This window comes from Glycine soja, chromosome 15, assembly GCF_004193775.1.
Source record: "Glycine soja cultivar W05 chromosome 15, ASM419377v2, whole genome shotgun sequence".
NCBI lineage: Eukaryota > Viridiplantae > Streptophyta > Magnoliopsida > Fabales > Fabaceae > Glycine > Glycine soja.
Genome location: NC_041016.1, coordinates 16,608,067 through 16,629,786, shown reverse-complemented (window position 1 = coordinate 16,629,786; position 21,720 = coordinate 16,608,067). Strand labels below are relative to the sequence as shown.

At 31.2% G+C, this 21,720-nt stretch overlaps 2 protein-coding genes across 2 annotated transcripts; one reads left to right on the top strand and one right to left on the bottom strand.

Annotated features, from left to right (window-relative positions):
* Window positions 1-872: 872 nt before the first annotated feature.
* On the bottom strand, window positions 873-4,645 carry LOC114387555 (mechanosensitive ion channel protein 10-like). Its single transcript, XM_028347755.1, has 5 exons — window positions 2,892-4,645; window positions 2,675-2,798; window positions 2,001-2,294; window positions 1,722-1,924; window positions 873-1,385 (listed from the first exon to the last, which is right to left on the bottom strand). The coding sequence occupies exons 1-5, from the start codon at window positions 4,271-4,273 to the stop codon at window positions 1,142-1,144; spliced, it is 2,247 nt and encodes a 748-aa protein (XP_028203556.1). The 5' UTR covers window positions 4,274-4,645; the 3' UTR covers window positions 873-1,141.
* A 2,529-nt stretch (window positions 4,646-7,174) lies between these two features.
* LOC114386543 (protein SUPPRESSOR OF GENE SILENCING 3-like) lies at window positions 7,175-8,802 on the top strand. Its single transcript, XM_028346557.1, has 2 exons — window positions 7,175-7,964; window positions 8,353-8,802. Exons 1-2 carry the CDS (start codon window positions 7,804-7,806, stop codon window positions 8,474-8,476), a joined length of 285 nt encoding a protein of 94 aa, XP_028202358.1. The 5' UTR covers window positions 7,175-7,803; the 3' UTR covers window positions 8,477-8,802.
* The last annotated feature ends 12,918 nt before the right edge of the window (window positions 8,803-21,720 follow it).

Below are 21,720 nucleotides of genomic sequence, written 5' to 3'. Positions count from 1 at the left end.
TTAAAACATCAAAGTTACTTAGTAAAAATTTAAAATATTAATATATACTTTGAAGGTTTATATTAACAGCACGGTATATTATATTAATAGGGTTTATTATTTTCTTATCCCTCAACATTTTCAAATTTCTACTTTTATTCTCTAATCTAAATTTAGTCGGGTAAAAATTCCTAAAGATTTGTGTCACTACTTTGTAGTTCATATTGTTAAATAATAATGTTAATTGTCAACATAAGAGTGGTGTCAATCTAATGACTTGTCATATTATCAAGAAATTTATGGAGTTATTATGTGTAATTTTTTTTAAAAGATTGTATTTTTAATCATTCGTCTGATGGCGTTATACTAGATGAGTTGATGATGATCAATAGAGTCAAAGAAAATATGATTAACATTTCTCTTTTCTTAGTAAGAGATAAAGCTGCAACATGATGGCATCAAGATGAGCAATATCATGCAAAATACAAACTCTAGTTCTTAATCACGACAACGAATGATAAAACCTTGGAAAGAAAAGAAACTAATTTTTTTTTTAAAGAAAACAGAAAACAAAAGAAAAAATACAGTTGTTTAAAAAAAATTCAAAAACATATTCAAAATTGAAAATAATAAATAAATATTTTCAGTCTTTTCTGAAAAAGTAAAACACGATTATTTTCTTCTTCATACATATTTTCTGAATCCTGATTAAGAACTAGAGTTTGTATTTTGCATATCTTCTAATGAGTAATGTTTATCCTCACAGCCAGTCCCTTTTCTTTATTATTTGGCAACTTGGCATGGCATTCTTTGTGCAATTTGCAACTTCACAAGAGTACAAAGACATGACACAACTTGTGTTCTTCAAGTAAGAGCTCTTGGAGTGATCTTTGTTACTCAGAACAATGCCATTAAATTTCCTCTTTCTTTCTTTCTTGACCTCAGCTAATTCATAGTGAAACGCTGAGTGCACAAACCAAATTCACATTTTCCTAGAAACAACTGAATCATCAATTTGTCACACCATCTTTGATCTCAAACTGGATAGACTATGAGGGAAACCATTAGTCTAGAACAATAATAATAGCACAGAAAATTTGTGCTACACACTTGCACCGTATGAAAGGATAAGGTATCTTCAAAATGTCTGTGCTGTTGAGTCTTATGACCTTACATGGCTGAGATGAACTTCTTGGGGCAGCAGATGATATTTAATATTAAGATCTTCAAGAATTTTCTTTAACTCCAGGACTAATTCAGATCTTCGGTTGTTCTTATCCCCATAATTCTGAAAATTTATGGTGTGAGTAACATAAAAAGCCATTTTCATCTTATTTACATTCTCAATATCCTTAACCAATACGCTGTGGTTGGGGCGCCAGTGTTGAGGCTTACTCTCCAAATATCTGAAAATTTTGTCCAAAAATATCAATTGACTAGAAATACACAAATAATGTAGACAGTGTGAAAAAAAATCAGTCATCTCTAGTTTAAACAAGCACTATGGAAAAGGTTAAAAAAACTATATCAGGAAAGTAAAAATTGAAGTTGGACCTTTTGCTCCACAGCCATGAAAGGAAAAGAACCATGAACTTAGACTAGTCATATTTATAAACATTACTTCATTTTTCTACCCCAGATCACCCAACCCCTTTTTTCTAGAACTCAACCAGAGGATAGATATAGATAACACAAGTATTTATTTAATCTCCTATTTAAGGTAGAGCATGGTAAAAACATACGCTTTTAACTTCGTCTTTAAAGCTCCAATACTTTCAATAGAAGTAGAAACATCAACAGCAAATTCAACAGAATCACTCATTTCTGGACTCCTGTAGAAGTTACTGATTGGCTTGGTTGCCAGAACTGAATTTGGATAGAAAATCTTCTCATTGTCATATCTCAAAAAGATTGTACTTAGTATGTTCATCTCTTCCACAACCATCTGTAAAGCATAATAAATGTGTCAGCCAGTTTATTTTGTGATATGAATGTTGAGAGAGCTCAGAGTTGAAAACTACCTGAACACCATCAATGACACAGCGATCACCAACATCAAATGGGTGCATCACAAAAACAAATATAATAGCTTCAAATACAGTCTTAGCTGTGTTGCCAAACATAAAAACCACAAGTAAAAGCTGGGATGAAATAAAGACAAGAACTTGAGTGTTTAAGAAACCCATTATAAGAAGCCACACAATAGTGATCACAATAAGCACAATTACAGAAGCAAGCATATTCAAGTCATCAACAGCAGTTTTGGTATCATTTAGTGAATGTACAAGTGATCGGCGTTCAAGGTAGACTTTCACCTGCAAAACATGAATAAAGTTGAGCATCATTCTCGTGGCATTGAAATGAGTAATAACTTAATAGCTGGAAATAAAACATATGAATGCTGTGAAAGACAACTTTATATGCTTGGTCCTGGGCTGTGAATTTAACAAATCTATATCTGAGCATAAACCAGTTATGTTCCAGAAGTTTCAGTGCAGCAAAATTGCAAGAAATTGGATCCTGATATATTGTTCACCAAAATTCTTAAGATAAAGCAACAATGGAAAAGGAAACTATTTATTTCTTTGACAAAAAGAAACATTTTAAAAATTGAAACTTCGTAAATGCTCAATAAACATAGTCTATGGCTTCCCATAAAATAAAATGTAGCGTTGACTGTTTGAAGAGACTTTACCAGCCAGTTCTTCAGAGACTTCCTCTTAATTCTTCCTGTCTCAACTGCCCCTTCAAATAGTGGAAGCACATTTTCCACTTCTTCATTTTTCATGAATCGCAAGAGGTCATCCTTCTCAATATACCTAGAAAAATTGGGGGAGAAATGAGACAATAGACAATTCCAGAGAATTTGAATCAGAAACAATTGCAGAGTTTTCAGAGGGTAACAATGTTACTTGTTTCCTGGCTTGGCAACATTCCTGAAAATTCTATAAGCAGCTGCCTTTGCCTCCCACTCACTAGTAATTTCATTATCTTTCTGATCACTCTCATCTTCATCGGCACTCTCTGGTGTATAGGAGATGGTAGACAACCCAGAACTCCTTATCACATCAATCAACCCTTTCATAGTCCAAGCAGAAACTTTCTCTTGTTTCATTTTCTTGAGCTTGTCTACATCAATGACTTGTTCTTCCTTCCCTTCATTCTCATTAATCATGGTCTTAAAACTGAGTTGACCACTACTTGAAGTCTTGCCTACTTTTGCAGACATGTTCATCAAGGGAAGACCCGAAAGTGTCCTCAGAATATATTGATGAAAGATTGATTCTTGAACCCTATCAAAAAATCTAGTAGATTGAAAATTTGAAGCTAACAGCTTTATGAACAATGTTTTGGCTAACCATATAGCTGCTCCAATAAGACAAGAAACAAATGCCCTTGTTATGTAATTAAGAATCCTACTAACATTTCGGGTTCTCTCCACTCCGTGGTGGAAAAGCAGAACCCATGTCAAGAGAACCAAACTTAGCCATATAAAGCCCTGAACACTCTTCTGCACACCATAAACAAAATACAAGACCTTCTTCTTAAACAAGAAGTTCCTCTCAATCAAGAAGACCAGAACATTGATAAACCACTCAGTGACCAGTCTACCACATAGTATAACCGACACCAACACACACCATTTCCACAGTTCCAAACCCCAGATTTCCCTATGTTGCAACTTATGAACTGTCAAGCTTGCAATTAAAAACCCCATTATGCAAACAAAAGCATACCACTCAACAAAACCCAATACTCTACACTTCTTACCAGATCTCTTCCTCATTTCAACATGTGCAGTCTTGTACACTTCTTCATCATCATCTTCTTCCTCCCCAGGAGTCCCAGGCAAGGGGGTTCTTGGGGTAACAATAGTTGCTTCAGGAGCATTCTTGTTGGGAGAATTCCATGCAGATGAATTGGAACTTGTCATTTGAGCCTGTTCTTCAACAAAGTTTGCATCTTTTGGACATGGTGGCTCCACCATTCTGGACTTTGGCCTCGAAAATTCCGATCGACCCATCAACCTCTTTGTAGTTGTCACCAACTCTGTGGAAACTTGACCTTTGTTTCTTAGATTCTCAAGCTCTGTGAGTTCACCATGAGAATCTGTAAACCCTTTACCTATGTGGGTGCTGTGCTGAGGAGAAAGGGAACTGCTTTCAGCTTCTAGGGAACTTCTAGACTCTCTTTGATCCTTCTCAGCATGCATGGCTTCTTCAGAGTCTGAAATTCGTAGTAACACCTCGTTCTTTGTCACTTTCTTGTCTGCCACGCCTTTGTCTTCTTCCATGACAAGGTGATAACTTTCTAGCTTCTCCAAACGCAGTGTTAGATTTCAATCAGTACAACAACGATTTTCAGCAATATTGAAGCTGAAACTAGCAACAGGGTTACTGGGGTTAGTGAAAATGGATATTTTCCAGGAAAGTTTGAAACTTTCTAAGAATGCCGCTTGTAGAAACGGAAATGTTAAGCTTGCTGCCAAAACAACAGAAGTACAGATATAATAGATGGAACTGTTGGTTAATATCTACTCCATATCCCCCCTGCAAAGAATCCAAACTCGTTCGACAATTTTATCTGAATCCGAAATAGTTACTGTAGACTGTGTGTCTATATATATATATATATATATATATATCAAAAGACGTTGGGATATGCAAATGAGAAAATCAGACAACAATTTTTGGGAGTGTGAAACATGGCTGTTGTAGTGCATGGTGGAAGGGAATTAAGGCTGAGTGTGATTGACAGACACAAATAAAGCGACTCTTCATTTTATGACTTTTTCCATGAAATTAGGTACTATTATGTCCGACTCTTTAAAATTATTAGGGCTCCTTTAAAAAGGTGGCAAGTTTTTTTTCTTTTTTTTTCTTTTCAAATGCTCGTATAATTTTTAAAATAAAATGCTTTTGAGAAAAAGTTAAGTTGAATTTTAACTTACTTTTAAAATATTTTTATATTTATTTTTAAAATAAAAATTTACATTAAATTTTTTAATTTTAAAATATGTTTTTGCTATCTTTAAGTTAATATTTTTTTATTTTTGGTCAATGTAATTATAGTATTTTTTAAATTTTACTCCGGTAAGTTTGTATTTTTTAAATTTTGGTTATTGTAAATAAAAATATTGAAATCTTAAAGGAACTAAAATTGAAAAAAATACAAATTTATACAGATTAAAAATAAATAAAATATCTTATCGAGACCAAAATTGAAAAAATTCAAAATTATAAGGACTTAAATTAAAAAAATGAACTTATAGGGACTAAAAATGAAAAAAAAAATTAACTTAGAGGAACCAAAATATATTAAAGTCTTTAAAATAACAATTAGAAGTGATTTTTAAATTAATTTTAAAATATTTTTATATTTACTTTTTAAAATAAAAAATTATTTTTAAATTTAATTTTTAATTTTAAAATATGCTTAAATTTGTTTTTGGTCTTTGTAAGTTATTTTTTTTGTTTTTGTAATTATATATTTTTTAATTTTAGTCCTTATAAGTTTGTGTTTTTTAATTTTGGTCATTGTAAATGAAAATATTAGAATCTTAAAGGGATTAAAATTGAAAAAACAAAAACTTACAAGGACTAAAAACAAATAAAATATCTTACTGGGACCAAAACTAAAAAACTGCAAAGTTACAATGGCTAAAATTAGAAAAATGAACTTGTAGAGACAAAAAATGTAAAAACATTAACTTACACAGACCAAAAACATATTTAAACCTTTAAAATAACACATCTTCCTTACATTGATAACAACCCTTCCCGCCATAACCATCGACACCACACCACCACCAACATCATTGACACCATAACGCTTTTGTTGATGTGGTCACAAATATTACCATAATCACAACCACCATGGGAACCATCATCACAACCATTGGTACTAGCATGCTGTCATCACCAATACTACCGCTGGTGCCAGTACCATCAACATCATCATCGCCAAGACTATCACCACTATTGTCGTCATTATCACCATCACTAGCATTATCATCGCAATTGGCACGAACAACACTACCACCATTGGCATTACTACCATCATTGTTGTCAATGTTGTCATCATTGATGTCATCGTCATCGCTACTTTAATGGAATATGAAACTTTCAAAATGAATTTACTTTGAAACTATAAAAAAATATTTAAACTAAAAATTGGTTGTTGTTTTTATTTTTTTTTTAAAACATACAACTAAAAATCACCTCATAGGCTTTAATGTTTTAGTTTTTTTTAATTCTAAAACTTTTTTCAAGTTATATATATATATATATATATATATATATATATATATATATATATATATATATATATATATATATATATATATATGCATATGATTTAATTTTAAATAAAATATTGCTTTTACAATCTATTAAAACATACCTCAATGACTAATGGTCACCATAAGTTAGCATTTTTTTTGTTGCCCAATGTAATTTTTTTTCCAATCTTAGTTCCTGTAAGTTAACATTTTTTCCAATTTTAGTCCTTGTCGTTAACCACAGTTACAAAAACTGTTAAGGATGATGTCATGCTAATGTTATCATGCACCACATAAGCAAAAGGATGATGTCATCACATGTCATGTTAGCATCAATCTATTGCAGATAGATGGATCATACAATAAACATGATATGAGGGACCAAGGTTGGGTTTCAAAAATTTTGTTGCATCTCCACCTCCATGTTGTAGATTGAAGACTCATCTCTTTAAGTTTAGTTTTGATTTTGATATTTTGCATGCCAAAACATGTTTAATGGGTGTGACATTGTATTGTTTGTTTAGAGCTAGGCATTAGCTTTATCACATTTATTCTTAGATTAGTTATCTTTGAAATATTAAAAGTTCATTGAACAATTTATAAACTTGGTAATTGATTACAACATGTGTGTAATCAATTACACAAGTCAAAATTGATTCAAACCCTACTGTAAAAACAGTTTACTACGATGTGCCAACAAAGACGGTTGACAAAAACCATCTTTGAAAATAATGTGGTGGCATAGTTGTAATTAAATTCATTAATAACAAAGACGGTTTTTGAATAATCATCTTAGAATTGTGAATTTAAGGAATTTTATTCAAAAAATCATCGTAATTGAACCCTATACAAATACGATTTTACAAAAGCATCTTTGAATGGTTGTCTTTTCAATTCACGCTTTTTCTCTCTCTTACCGGGCAATGTGCGCACTGACCTTTTCTGTGTCTCTTATTCTTGCTTTCTCTGTTCATTGTGAAACTCTAAATTAGTAAGCATTGCTTTCTCTAGCCATCGCAGACCATCCTCACTCGGGATCTCACAGGCGAGCTCGTTCTTGTTGACACCAACGCTGACAAGCTCCACGGCGAGATTCTCGACCTCTAGCATGCCTTTTTGTTTTGGAATTCTTTTTTGGTGAGCGTTCTGAATGGGGTTCCCATGGTGGCGTGGCCTTTTTACACAAAGCAGAAAATGAATGCGTTTATGCTGTCAGAAGAGCTTGGGGTGGTAGTGCGCGTGGTGGAGAAGGAAGGAGGAGTTGTGCGAAGAGAATAGGGATGAGTGTTTTGATATTTGAAGCCTCAACTAGTGGCTATCTAAAGACAGAGCCTCTCCACAAGCATTTTGCAGAGCAAGGAACTGATAAAGATTCTTGGTTCAGTCGCCTTATTTTATATCCCAATTTTCCAGAACAATTTCCATTTATTTATAAATTGAATGAACAAAATTGTTATTTTGTTAATTTTCCCTTGTGGAGGTCATGATATTATTTTTCTTCATAGTTTTATTTTCTCACTAATGTATCTTGTCAATCATGAAAAATGTATATGCAAGAACAATTCTTCAAGGACCAGATCAAAATCATTCATGATTCAAGGGATGCAAAGGACGAAGATTTCAAGAGGATGCAACAGGAGGAACATGAGAAGGTAAAGCAGTCAAGTACTACTGGTCAAGTGAATGCCGAGGAATATAGACTTAAGTATGTAATTGTCATTCCTTCCATTGGACTATTGATATATTCACATCTAAAGCCAATTTAATGTAAATAAATTTTTTGAAATTATTATGTAGGTGCTTTTAAGTTGAATTTTTTAAGGACATTTTATTCTTAAAAAACTAATTTCATGTGACTCTAGAAAGTTAGGTTAATTTTTTAAACAATAAGAATTATGTACACGTGCAGAAAAATTATTGCCTGTTTTGTGTGTGTACAATAATGGCTTTGAGGTTTAAACTTATAACTTTATGCAAACTATTCAAACCCTTGGCTGACCGTAGTAGGTTAAAAAATTATTATCTAGTTATTTGGATAGTGATATTTATATTTTTCAATGGCTTTTGAGTGAATTTGACTTCTCTGGATGTAGGGTGGAAGAGTATATGAAATTTGTTGAGGTCCAAGATAAAGAAATGGAGAACTTTGTTGCTGAAAAGGAGAAGTTGTTACATGCTCATGGCACGGGTTATGCTGCAATGAAGCGGATGCATTAGGAGGAAGAAGTTCGGTATGAGCCGAAGTTTGATGAGGAACTGGCCAACCTCATGGAAAAGTACACCCTTTATATAATTCTTTATAATAACTTTACCTTTTGTCCTGGGGAAATTTACACTCTTGATTTATGTAGTTCCTCTTTGTTGTATGTGCTTAAGATAGCCTTAATTGATATTGACAGGTTTGAATAACCTTGGTTTTTTGGGTATTTTTTTAAATGGTTGGTGAACATAGTGTAAGATTGAGGCTTTTGGTGAACAAATTTTCCAGAGTAAATTTGCAAAAATTGGAATTGGTAACAACTTATAATTACTATAACTTCATTATGTTCTTTTTTCCTGTAGTCACTATGTTCGGGGGTGGAGTAATCACTAACTATAGGTACAAGACACACACAACTTCCTTCTTCTTTTTACTCTTTTTAACTCAGGGTTATTTTGTAATTAAGTTTTCATATTCATATTGTCATTTTCTCTTCTATCTGACTTTCATCCTTTTTTTCTTCATATTTGTATCTTTAACTTAGAAATCTTGAAGCTAATTTCCAGTTACTCATGATATAACTATGCATATTAATTCTACTTAAAATTTATTTACAAAATTTCATTTATAGCAATTTACTCTTTAATAACGTTGCTAATTGAAGTGCTTATACCAAGAGCTTTTGGTATTAAAAGTCAAGCATGATTCATTCCAGCAGACTCAAAAGTAAAGATTCTGATGAGATCGAGCATACGCATAATATATATATATAGAGAGAGAGGACATTGATGGCCTTGCCTTGGGTGGAGGCTTAGAAGTTGCAATGGTACATATTCCTAACTGATTAGGAAAAGAAACATTTCTTCATGATTTTATACAATATATTACCAACTATTTCTCATATAGGCATGTAATGCTCAGATATCAACTCCAACTGCTTAGCTAGTGTTAACTCATTGACAAGTACACCAATTTGTCTCAAGCAGTAAATTACTCAGAAGTTAGAGTGTCGAATCCACATGGACTTTGTTTGTAATTAGATTGATGCAAACCCAATTTGCAAGCAAGAGATAAGGAATTTAAAATAGAAGATAAAGAGAGGTAGAAGATAAGATAAAGATTTAAAGACAAAAAAGTAGAAGATAAAATAGATAAGAGATTTTAATGTAAAAGATAAGAAAAGTAAAAGATGAATTCAGAATGCAAATATGCTAGGGCCCAACATGCCTTGATGCAATGTTAAGGTGTTTCTCTATTTAATGTTATTCCTATTTTCTCCCATGTCTACTAAAATACTCAACCCTGATCCTTCACGATGAAGAGCATAATTTATCTATTCTCTCTCCCAAATCCTTTGCAGAGATAAAATGATAAATTGCATGAAGTTTGGAGATGTATGCATAGGCAAAACAAGATCACTCTATCCCTAGTAATAAGTTGTTTAGATGTCCTTTCCCAGTTCTCTAGAAATTACCCTTTCCCAATGTATAATCCATAAACAGATGAATGGATGATCAGGTCATACAATAACAATAAAGCGCAGGAAAGAAACAATAAAAATTGGCATTGCATTTAATAAATAGTAAGAAAAGATTACATTACAAGGGTATTGGCTATTGGGCTCCCAACAATAGGGTTTTTGCTTCTTATTTCCATAAGAGGCTTTACACTTTAGGGGCTGATGTGGATAGAAGAAGGGAAAGGATGATAAAGGAAAAGAAGGGGATAATGGACATAGAAAGAGAGTTTCCTCTATTTGAGATATTGAGGCTTAGGATATATTCATTAGAGAGCTCTGAGTCTAGGTGTGCCAGTGTGTCTTTTTTCCTTTGCTTTTTACTCCTTTTATAGGCCTAAGGTAGCTTAAAATTCACGCGACCTTGCGCTAAGCGAGCCTTCTGGGCTTACCGAGTATGACGGTGATCACGTGCTTAGTGCGAGATTCACACAAAGCGTGCCTTTGGACTTTCCTGTGGGCCTTTTTTACACTAAGCGTGAACTGACCGCTAAGCAAGGAGACACGTTATGCCTGTCTTATGTGCTAAGTGAGTTGTCTCAATCTTCAACTTTTTTCTTCAAAGCTTTTTCTTCCCATTTTTTCCATCAATTTTCCTTCAAAGCACTTGAAATTTTCTTCTTTTGACTTATGCTGATAAAAATTTACAATGATATTAGTTTCTTCATTATTTCATTAAAAATAACAGTAAAGTGAAGAAATTGTAATCATTCTTAGCCAAAATTGACTATCAATTGAACTCAAATTTTGCAGTTATCAGCTAGGCTTGCCTGAACTTCAGTTTGGAATAATTCCTTAATTTGGACGTAGTAACTACAAGTTTGATTTAATACCTTAGTTCACATACTTTTTTATGCTTCCTTTTATAACTCTTCTATTTTGTTCAATGTTAGAAACTAATCTGAAAGCTGGGTAGAATAGGATTAAAGGTGAGAATAGATTCTTATGATTTGGTTCTCACTAATGCCTACTCACACTGCACTTTTAATTAAGAAATAAATATTGCCTGTTCTCATGTAATGACTTTTCTTCGTTGAGCAACAAACTTTCAAAGCCGTGTTAAGAAAGGTAAATTGACCAAGGAAATTTTTGAAAAGACCATCTCTCTTCTCAAATGTAAATTATTTAAATTTTGCTTTATATAGTTATCCTAAGGTAGTGGCTTTTTTCCATTAATTAAGCCTAAAATATCAGGTATGGTTACTGCTCTTACTCCCTTGCCTGTTATTGGCGTTAGTATGTGTGCTTCTACCTTGGATGGGATTGATTCAGTCTTGTCAATTCTCCAGGTAAGTTGGTTCAATCTCGTTGGTGCTAGAGTTTGTTTCATTTTGTCCATATTAAAAGTTTACCCTTATTTTGCATTACTTTATATATGTTTTGAGTAACCTGACATGAATTAACCAAAGAAGTGGAATCATTGCCAAATTTAGTGCTAGTGTTACAAACCAGCGTCACCAAATATCAATTAAACAATAAAAAAATATAACAAATTCAATTATCTTGTTTAAATTAATGCTTCAACTTCTACACACTTGTTTCAATCCATAAATGAATCGTTAGAACTTGTAGACTTTATTATGATCAGACAAGGATGTGAATCCCTCAGGTTGTGTCATATACACATCTTCTTTTAGCTCACCATTAAGGAAAGTCATTTTCCACATCCATTTCATGTTTCATGATCATAGAATGCTTACTATTGCAAGAAGAATCCGAATTGATTTGAGCATTGCCATGGGAGAAAAGTTTCATCATAATCTATACCTTCCTTTTGACAATATCCCTTGGCAACTAGACAAGCTTTGTAGGTTTCAGCCTTCAAATATGCTTCCATCTTTTTCTTGTAAACCCATTTACAACCAATTGGTTTTATATCCTTTGAAGGTTCAACTAAAGTCCATACTTTGTTGATCTTCATTGATTTTATTTCAAATTCCATAGTTGCTAGCAATTTCTTACAATCCAAGCTTTGTATAGCCTCTTCATAGCTTCTTAGATCATCATCATCATGATATACCTCATTTGATGTGTCATCTAGGACCATTAAGTTTAATCTATCAGGTGCACAGTGAACTCGAGTAGATTTTCTAGAAAGCTCATGCATCGGGTTCATAGGTTGCTGAATTGGCTCTAAGATTGGTTCATTAACCTGATCTTGAGCTATAGTTGGCTCTTAAACTACTATTATTGAAGGTGGTGACCTTTGTGGTAACTTTAGAACATTAAAGAAAGGTATATCAGTTTCCATCGCATAGTCCTGAGTTGTTTCATTGGTTAATTGAGTTTTATCAAGTTCAATTTCTTTACCATGACTTCCTCTTGCAAGAAATTTCCTTTCGAAAAAAAAAAAATAGCTCTTCTTGCCATAAACATTTTTCGATTAGAAGGTTGGCTTAAATAACATCCCATAATTTCTTTGGGATACCCAATGAATCTACATTTCATAGACATTACCTCAAGTTTGTCTATTTGCAATCTCTTAATGTAAGTGGGACAATTCCAAGTCTTGTTGTGTTTGAGACTCATTCTAACTCTTTTCATATCAGATATGAAGTTGTAGATACTAATTGATAATTGATGTGCATAAGTATATTTTGTAATTAAGACATAGGAATTATCAATTTTCTCCTCTTTTATTGCTTCTTTTTGTGTGAATCATGACATATATGTTAGATTTATACTATTTTGGTGGTATTTGTTTTGTAGATACACAAATGAGGGATTGGAAGAGAAGTTGAGGCCTAAAGATTTCCGCTTAGCGCACTAGGCTCGCTCATCCCGCTGAAGCAACTTAGTGGGAAGATTTCGTTTAGCGAAAGGAAGCTGCTTGCAGAACTTGAAGCCATGTGAAGACACGCTTAGCGCATAGTCACTTACTCATGCTTAGGTGGAAATTGCAAAAACTCAGAGTGGAGTGGTGTTTAAGTGAGAAATTGGAGGAAAAAGATGGGGAATTGGAGATAAAAAAGAAAACCTAGAGCTGAAGGCAGGGAGAAAAACACCGATTAGGAGCCATTGCCTTCCTCTACACACACCTTCCTTTCATTCCTCCATACACTTTCATTTATTTTTGTATAATTAAGCATAAGAGGCTAAACCACCCCATTCTTGGAAGCTTTCTACCCAACTCTCTTGATGTAATGACTCTTACTATCTATTTAATGTTATTTACAGTTTCATTGTATCTTTTTGTGCTTATTTTCATGTATTTGGTTTGATCACCCACATATATGTCATGTTTAGGGTTTAGGCACTGGAAAATGTTTACAATCCTTAGAACCAAAAAGAACATCTAAATGCTTCATTGCTAGGGATAGTATGAGGTTATTTAGCCTATGTATGCATCTCCATTAATAATGCGATTTAACTAATTTAGTTCTTAAGGGATTAAGAAAGAAATTAGTGAAATTAGGCTCTTTCATGTGAGGAATCTTGGTTAGATTAAATGAGTAGGTGTAGGTGATAACTGGAATAATATTAAATAGAAAAAAAAAAATCAATTATATTATATCAAGAAAAATTTTGGTAGGAAAGCCCTAACATATTCGAATCATGTGGTCACGATCAGTTGCCACTCCCAGTGTATGCTTTTGTTACTTGATTATAGTTTAGAATAGGGTAGTTCATTTTAATTTATAGAATGACTCAAATTGTAATTATAAAACCTATTCATTAATTGTACAAAAATTGGATACACATCGTTCTAAGTATAAACAAAGTTCCTGTGGAATCAATACTTGGTCTTACCGTTTTAAAATACTACTTGGACAAATTGGTGCACTTGCCAATTAATTAGCACTAATTTAGTAGAAAATTTATTTGGAAAATAAGTTACTTCTCCTGAAGCATATATGCACATAAACTTACTAGAAGATCATAGGTAACTTGATTCTTATAGTCAATTATCATATTAAGCATCTTATGCATGAGAACAATTCTTAGGTAACAATATTAATCATCATAATTGGATCCAACCAATTTTGTTTCAATATTAATCATCATAATTGGATCCAACCAATTTTGTTTCAATATTTCTTTATGTAGGAAATTCCTTGAAACTATGAATGAGCCACTTGGCTGTCAAGTTGTTTCTCAAACATATTCTAAGGTAGAATATATCACATATATTTTTCTAAGACATGATGTATGACATACACTTTGAAGAATAATCATACCAAATAAGTACTTGGTTGCCAGGTCAATCCTATTGGTATCTACAAATTAAATATTATACTCCCTCAGGTAGTCAGTCCAGATGTTCAATATAAAAAATAATTTCAAAATTTACATCTCATGCTATATTAATTAATAAATTATAAGTCTCTTAGTTGTCATGTTGTTTGATGTAGCTCCATGTGGAACTTGTAGGCCTTGAATCTTCTTCATCAATGGAGTCCTTTGCCTCTTGAAGATCAATGGAAGTAGAATGGAGAAAGATGATTAGAGATACCAATTCAAGGAGATGAATCAAGAACAAGCTCATCACCATAGGAAGCCATGGATAAGAGCTTGAAGGTAGGAGAAGATGAGTGGAGGGAGAAGGAACACAAAATTTTATGTCTCAAATGAGGTCTGAACTTTGAAGTGTAATTCTCAAATGATCAAAGTTGAAAAAAATGTACACACAAGGCCTCTTTTTATAGGCTAAGTGACACACAAAATTGGAGGGAAATTTGAATTTTTATTCTAATTTCACTTGAATTTTGAATTTGAATTTGTGGAGCCAAATTTGGAGCCAAAATTTCACTAATTATGACTAGTGAATTTTAGTTATGATTTAGCCCATTAATCCAAGATCAAGTCCAAGATTCTTCACTAAGTGTGCTTAGGTGTCATGAGACATGTAAATCATGAAGGACATGCACAAAGTATGACTATATGATGTGACAATGGGGTGTAACAAGCAAATACTTACCTCCCCCTTAGGAAGGTCCAAAATTTAATTGGATTGGGCTTCTCCCAATTCAATTAAATTTCTCTTCCAACACACACACACATCAAATAGTGCACTTAATGGATGTGAAATTACAAAACTATCCCTAATACAGAACTAGTCTAGGTGCACTAAAATACAATGACTGAAAAATCATACATTACTAGGGTACCCTCCCTACACTATGGAGTCCTAAATACAAGGCCCAAAAATAATGATATCCAAATTTAATATGTACAAAGATAAGTGAGCTCATATTTAGCCCATGGGCCCAAAATCTATCCTAAGGCTCATGAGAACCCTATGACCTTCTCTGTATCTCTGGCTCAATCCTCTTGGAGTCTCCTAGCCATGGCTCTGGTGATAGGTCCCCTCCTTGGGAGGATTACATCATTCTTCCTTATTATTAATTAAATAACTTGCATGCTTTTATTTTAAGCTACAAGTCTCCTTGTTGTCAGGTTTGTTCCTTGTAATAAAATGATTTTCCATCACATGCTCCAATTTATTTTCGAATTACAAGTTTCTTTTTTAATTAAGTCATTCATTGTAATAAAATAAATCAAAACAATTTGCATCATATGCTCCAATTTATTTTTTTAAAACCACAAGTTCCTTGGTATTAATCAATTTAATATATAAAAAAATTGGATAATATATCATCATATAATAGAGCACATATCATCATATGTATTTCCATAAAGACTATAAATAACATGTGGAGAAACAAAAATTTGCTCATAAAATAAGTTTTTTATAGTCATTGAAAAGATACAACTAGAATTAAATCATTTTAATTCAAAATCTTATTTCTATATTAGTTGTTTGAAATCAAATCAAATTTTATTGTCAACTTCTTTGACAAGAGAAACAAATAATAAAAATTAAAAATTAAAAATTTGGTGTTTTCATTCAGAGAAAATAACAAAAGAAGTAATAACTATGTGTGTTTTCAACGTGGAGACTCATCTTATAGCACACATAGAAAATTCTTTTTCTAACCATTCGAAAAAAACTCACGATGCATTTTCTCTTATTTCTATCTCATGTTTAAATTTAAAAACAAAATTCATTCTTGTTTCTATCGGCTAGTTGTTAACAAAATCATTATTTTGTTTTATCTACCAACTTTTAGCACATCTAAATTTAAAAGAAAATCCCAATCTTTTATCTCTATTTTCCAACTATTAGCATATTAAAAATAAAATCCTTTTTGTTTCCAATCAATAAATCAAATATATCTCATACAAAAAAAATCAAAAGGATATATAATATCACATATTTTAAACTTTTATTGCAATAATTAAAATCTTGACACAATCCCATAAGTTATATACTACAATATATCTCTATATATTGCAATCATATAATATATTAGATACATATTATATGTATATAGTAATATAATAATTTTTTCGCATATATTATCAATATAATATAACAATCTAATTAGTAAGTCAAATATCTCTATGCAAAAGTATATGATTAGAAGGATATAGAGATATATTGTAGTATATAACACACAGTGTACATAATATCATATATTATTGACTTTTATTACAATAATCAAAATTTTGGTAAAATTTTATAAATTATATGCTATAATATATCTCCATATATTATAATCATATAATATAATAAGAATCATGAAAATAAATCACCAATTAAAATTGATACATATAAGTATATGTGATGTTTCACAAATCAGTACCAATAATAAATTATAGATCAATTTAAATATCTCCTTAGATATTTAATAAATATTCATGTAAAAAAAATGTAAGATATTATTTTCAGAATTTCTAAACATCTCAACAAATATATCACAATATATAAATGTATACTTTGTGAACAAATTCACAATGAATCATTCTATAAATTATACAAAATATAATTTCACTTAAACTAAATGAACTCATTAACATTTAATTGGACTCGTTTTTCATGATTTTAACATTTGATATACTTAATTATATCAAAGTCATCAATTTAAATAACAATGTTGAAGACAATAATTTTTATATTCAAAGGCACTGAAAACATGTTACATCTAATAAAAATTACTTTAACATCTTATATATAATTCACATATTTAATCTATATTTGTATAACCTTTCAATATATGAAAAAAATCTACTATTATATATCCAATATATAATAAACATATATATATATATATATATATATTATTTTACTTTCATTACAATCACCATATATTATACAAGATATAATATAATAATAATAATCTAATGCATATATTAGAATCTTGATTCACATGTTAAATATACAAAACTCATTAAGCATAATCCAATACTTGAATATAGGTTTTAGATCTAACAAATCAAGTCAAAGATATTTCAGCAAACTTATATCATAATATATGTATTTATGGTTTTAATCTCAAAAAACAATTCTACAACCACTGCAATATAATTTGATACAATACATTTTTGATTATTCACAATGAAGTCAATAAAAGGTTTTGTAAAAAAAAAAAAAAAGAACACACACGGTGCTTTATTTTTGGATTAGACTTTCTTCCGAAAAATAAGATATATCACGTATATAATAATCTAATATAAATACCATGTATCTCGGCATGTTTCAGATTCAATCAGACACATATTTTTCACAGCAACTGTAATATGTTTGATGACACTGAGTAAAAACATATTCACTTTTAGAATAAAAATATATTTCATAGTATAATTTTAAACACAAAAGACCAATGACTCTGATACCAATTGATAGTTACATAGTTACATAGAAGTGTTCCTAACACTTGCAGCGAAAAACTTAGGATCTATTTTTTCATTCAAAATATACAACAATGATAAATAGATTTTTGTACCTGGATGTGTGTTCTTGAAACTAAATTTTTTTCTTCGATAGTGTGAAGACTTTATGTGTACCCACATTGAGACCAATAGCTGACTATCAACCCTTTGATGAGTGGAACTCTGCCAAACAAATTCTCTTTCTACTTTTTAGGTCTAAAATTAGACTTGAACTTTTCTAGTTTTTGTCTGCACTTTGCCTCATGTATATGCTTCTATTCAATGTTAAAGAGATATGAATTTGAGTTTTTTTTCAGAGAAAAAAAATTAAAGATTTAAAATAATTGCATATCTCTTTATCTTTATAAAAATAAACATTATCTCATATATTTTATTTTAAGAAGCTTGTTGATTGAAACAATTAATCACATGATTAATTACGATAATTAATCACATTCCTAATACGTAGTAATTGAATATTATTTTGATTTTATGGACAATCACAATTATAAAATAATATTATTTTTTATATATTAATTATATTCTTGGTGCTAGCAATCAATATAATAATATTTCACTAAATTTTTTATTTGATTAAATTAAATTCTCTAATTTAATTATCAAATAAATTATTTTCTTTTGTATAGATTGGAACACTCGCTTGTGTGTGACCCCATAGGTTCAATATTAAACCGGTAATAAATTAATCATACTTAATTTACCAATCAAGGTAGATGTTTAGCAACACTCATTAATATGAAGTAGCATCTTTTTCCTTCAAGAACCAATATAAGAACAACGTAATATTTTCTTCTATCATTTATAGCTCAAGGTTAACTTTAGAGTATATTATCATTATAGATTCTAATAAACTAACACATTTAATCAATGAATGAGTTAATTTTTTTTTTCTTTCATTCAATTGTCGTGCTTAAGGTCTTAATTCTATTATAGAGCTTAAACTCATTACCTAGAATTGATGATTTTCTTCTTGATTAATCATTAATTTTACAAGTATTTAGTCATATGTAATATTTATTCAACTAGTACCCTAAGACATTAGGTGTTTGAAAGTAAAATATAACAAATAAATAACTTGTTAATTACTATGATAATCTCATGTCAAAAGAAACTAATATATTTCTCTTTGAGAACTTCTTATTTACATATCGAGCTAATGTTAACTATTTAGAAATTCTCAATTGAGTTAGTTTAATGATGATATTCACATATTCATCATCTATATATGCAATTTAATAGATCTATTAATTTTTGTTCAATAAAAATCATTATATATATATATATATATATATATATATATATATTCGGATTATTGATGTCTTATTCACAATAATCTTAAACAATTTAGATTAAAATTATAAAGAACTTATTTCTCATTATCATAATCTCCATTATGATAACAAGTCTCTCATTTTTAATCAAGAACTTGTCAAATTAACAATTTAATAAAAAAAAAATATTTTTTTTACTAAAATTGATGACATAATTAATTGAATCTTGGACATATATATTTATCCCGAATATCTTACATGACAAGGTGACAACTTTCTAGCTTCTCCAAACGTAGTGTTAGATTTCAATCAATACAACTACGATTTTCAGCAATATTGAAACTGAAACTAGCAACAGGGTAACTGCGGTTAGTGAAAATGGATATTTTCCAGTAAAGTTTGAAGCTTTCTGAGAATGCCGCTTGCAGGAATGGAAATGTTAAGGTTGCTGCCGAAATAACAGAAGTACAAATATATTTCTTGATCGAACCTATGGTTAAGTATCTATTGGAGAACAATTATCTGAAATAGTTACTGTGGTTTGTCTTTTTGTCGAGAGAATGACTGCATGTTTTCATGTAAAAGAATCAGAATTTTGGATGAAAAGTAATTTTTATTAAAGAATCAGAATTTTTACTTTTTTTATAGTTTTTATCTGTTAGATTTTATTAAACATACGCATGCTATTTTTAACTTCTTTTCAAATATGTACCTAAGCGTTGGTAAACGCAGATGAGGAATTGAGGCAACAATTTTTGGGAATGTGAAACGTGGATGTTCTGCATGGTGGAAGGAAATTAAGGCTGAGTGTGACTGATAGACAGAAATATCGCGACTATTTATTATGACTTTTTCCATGAAATTAGGTACTATTATGTGGGATTCTGTTTAAAATTAGGAAAAGTATATTTCAACATCCTTGAAATGTGTAAATATCTTAAGAGAGAATGGAGAAGAAAAATAACTAATTGATTGAATTCATAATATGATATGATAATAAGTGGCACAATTGGAGTGTCTAAATATCAATATTCTTGAAATTATTAGGTCTCATTTACATATGATAAGTTTTTAGTTTTAATTTTTGTTTTTAATTATAATTTTTAAAAAATTTAAATATTTTTTTATTCTTAATAAATATCTAATTTTTATATTTGTTTCTCAATAAATTTTATTTTGCGTTGAATCTTTAATAAAAGAATAATTTTATTGTTGGTCCTTAACACTTTTTTTAAGTCCATGATAAATTAGCAAATTTTATATTTGTGATCAAAACAAATTTGCTAATTTATCAGAGAGCGAACACAAAGTTCGTTAATGTATCAAAGACTAAAATAAAATATCACCAAAATAAAATGATTGTTTTATTAGGAACTTAGCAAAGCAAAAAATTTATTATGGAACAAACATAAAAATCGAATATTTATTAGGAATAAAAAATATATTTAAATCTTTTTAAAATAAAACATTTATGGTAAAAATTAAGTTAAGATGGTTTTTAATTCAGTTTAAAAATACTTTTATATTCATTCAAAATCAAGAAAAATCATATGTAAATTTGACTTTTAATTTTAAAATAGCACATCCTTCCTACATCATTCGCACGAGCATCATTGACACCACACCAACATTATTAGCACCACAACTCTCCACCACCTTTGCAATCATTGTTACGATGCTACCAACATGATCATCACCATCGACATCACCACCATTGATACTAGCATGTCACCACCACTACCACTACCATAGTCATTTCCATTGGCACCATGGACATTGTCGTTGCCGCCACCACAACACTAACATTGTTGTCACTTTATCACCAAGGACTAACCTATGCTTTGGCTTGGTGGGGAAAACTTTTTTTTAATCTTTTAGAACCCATAATTTGTAAATAATTCACTTTTGGTCCTTATTTTGTGATCATTTTGACCCCTGGTAAGGATCAACGGTGAGTTATTTCCAAATTAGGGATGAAAATAATCACTTTGAAATTTGAGAGACAAAAGACAAACTTAATTTAAATTTATAGGATTAAAAATATATTCTAAGTCTAATTTTTTTAATCTTATATGTTTCCTTAACTTTTTAAATTAATTTTGCTAATTAAGAATGCTCAGTTCTTGAAAGAAAACTATTATAAACCACTCAATGACTAGTCTACAGTATAGTATAACCAATACCAACACACACCATTTTGACCGTTCCAAACCCTAAATTTCCCTATGTTGTAACTTGTGTAACTGTCATGCTTGCAATCAGATCCTATCATCAATCATCTTGCGCCAGTGTATGATCATCCTGAGGTACGGAGGGGGTATCCTGGGCTAGCACGGGTGTGTCTAGTGCTGGAGTGGGCCAGGGGTCCCAGGAGCTCTGCGCTGCTGCCATGTCTGCAACATAATCTATGTCTGCAGCGCCGTCTCCCTCCTCAGGTGCCTCAGATGGTGTGGTAGCAGGGGCAATCTCTGGAGTCTCCTCTGGTGTGACCTCGGGCGTAGCCTCCGGCTCTGGTTGTGACTCCTGGGCTATAAGAGCCTCACCTCCCACCAAAGGAGAAGGCTGGACTCCTACCTAGGCCACCTGAGCCATGAAATCCTGCATGCTCATAAGGGGCCGATGCTGAGCCAAATCATGTATACTCTTCATCACCAGGCATAAGCCATGGTGAAGGCTCTGCAGCATTGGCACTAAAATCTCTGTGCTCTGAGCGGAAGGGCCGGAGGGTTCTAAGACTGGT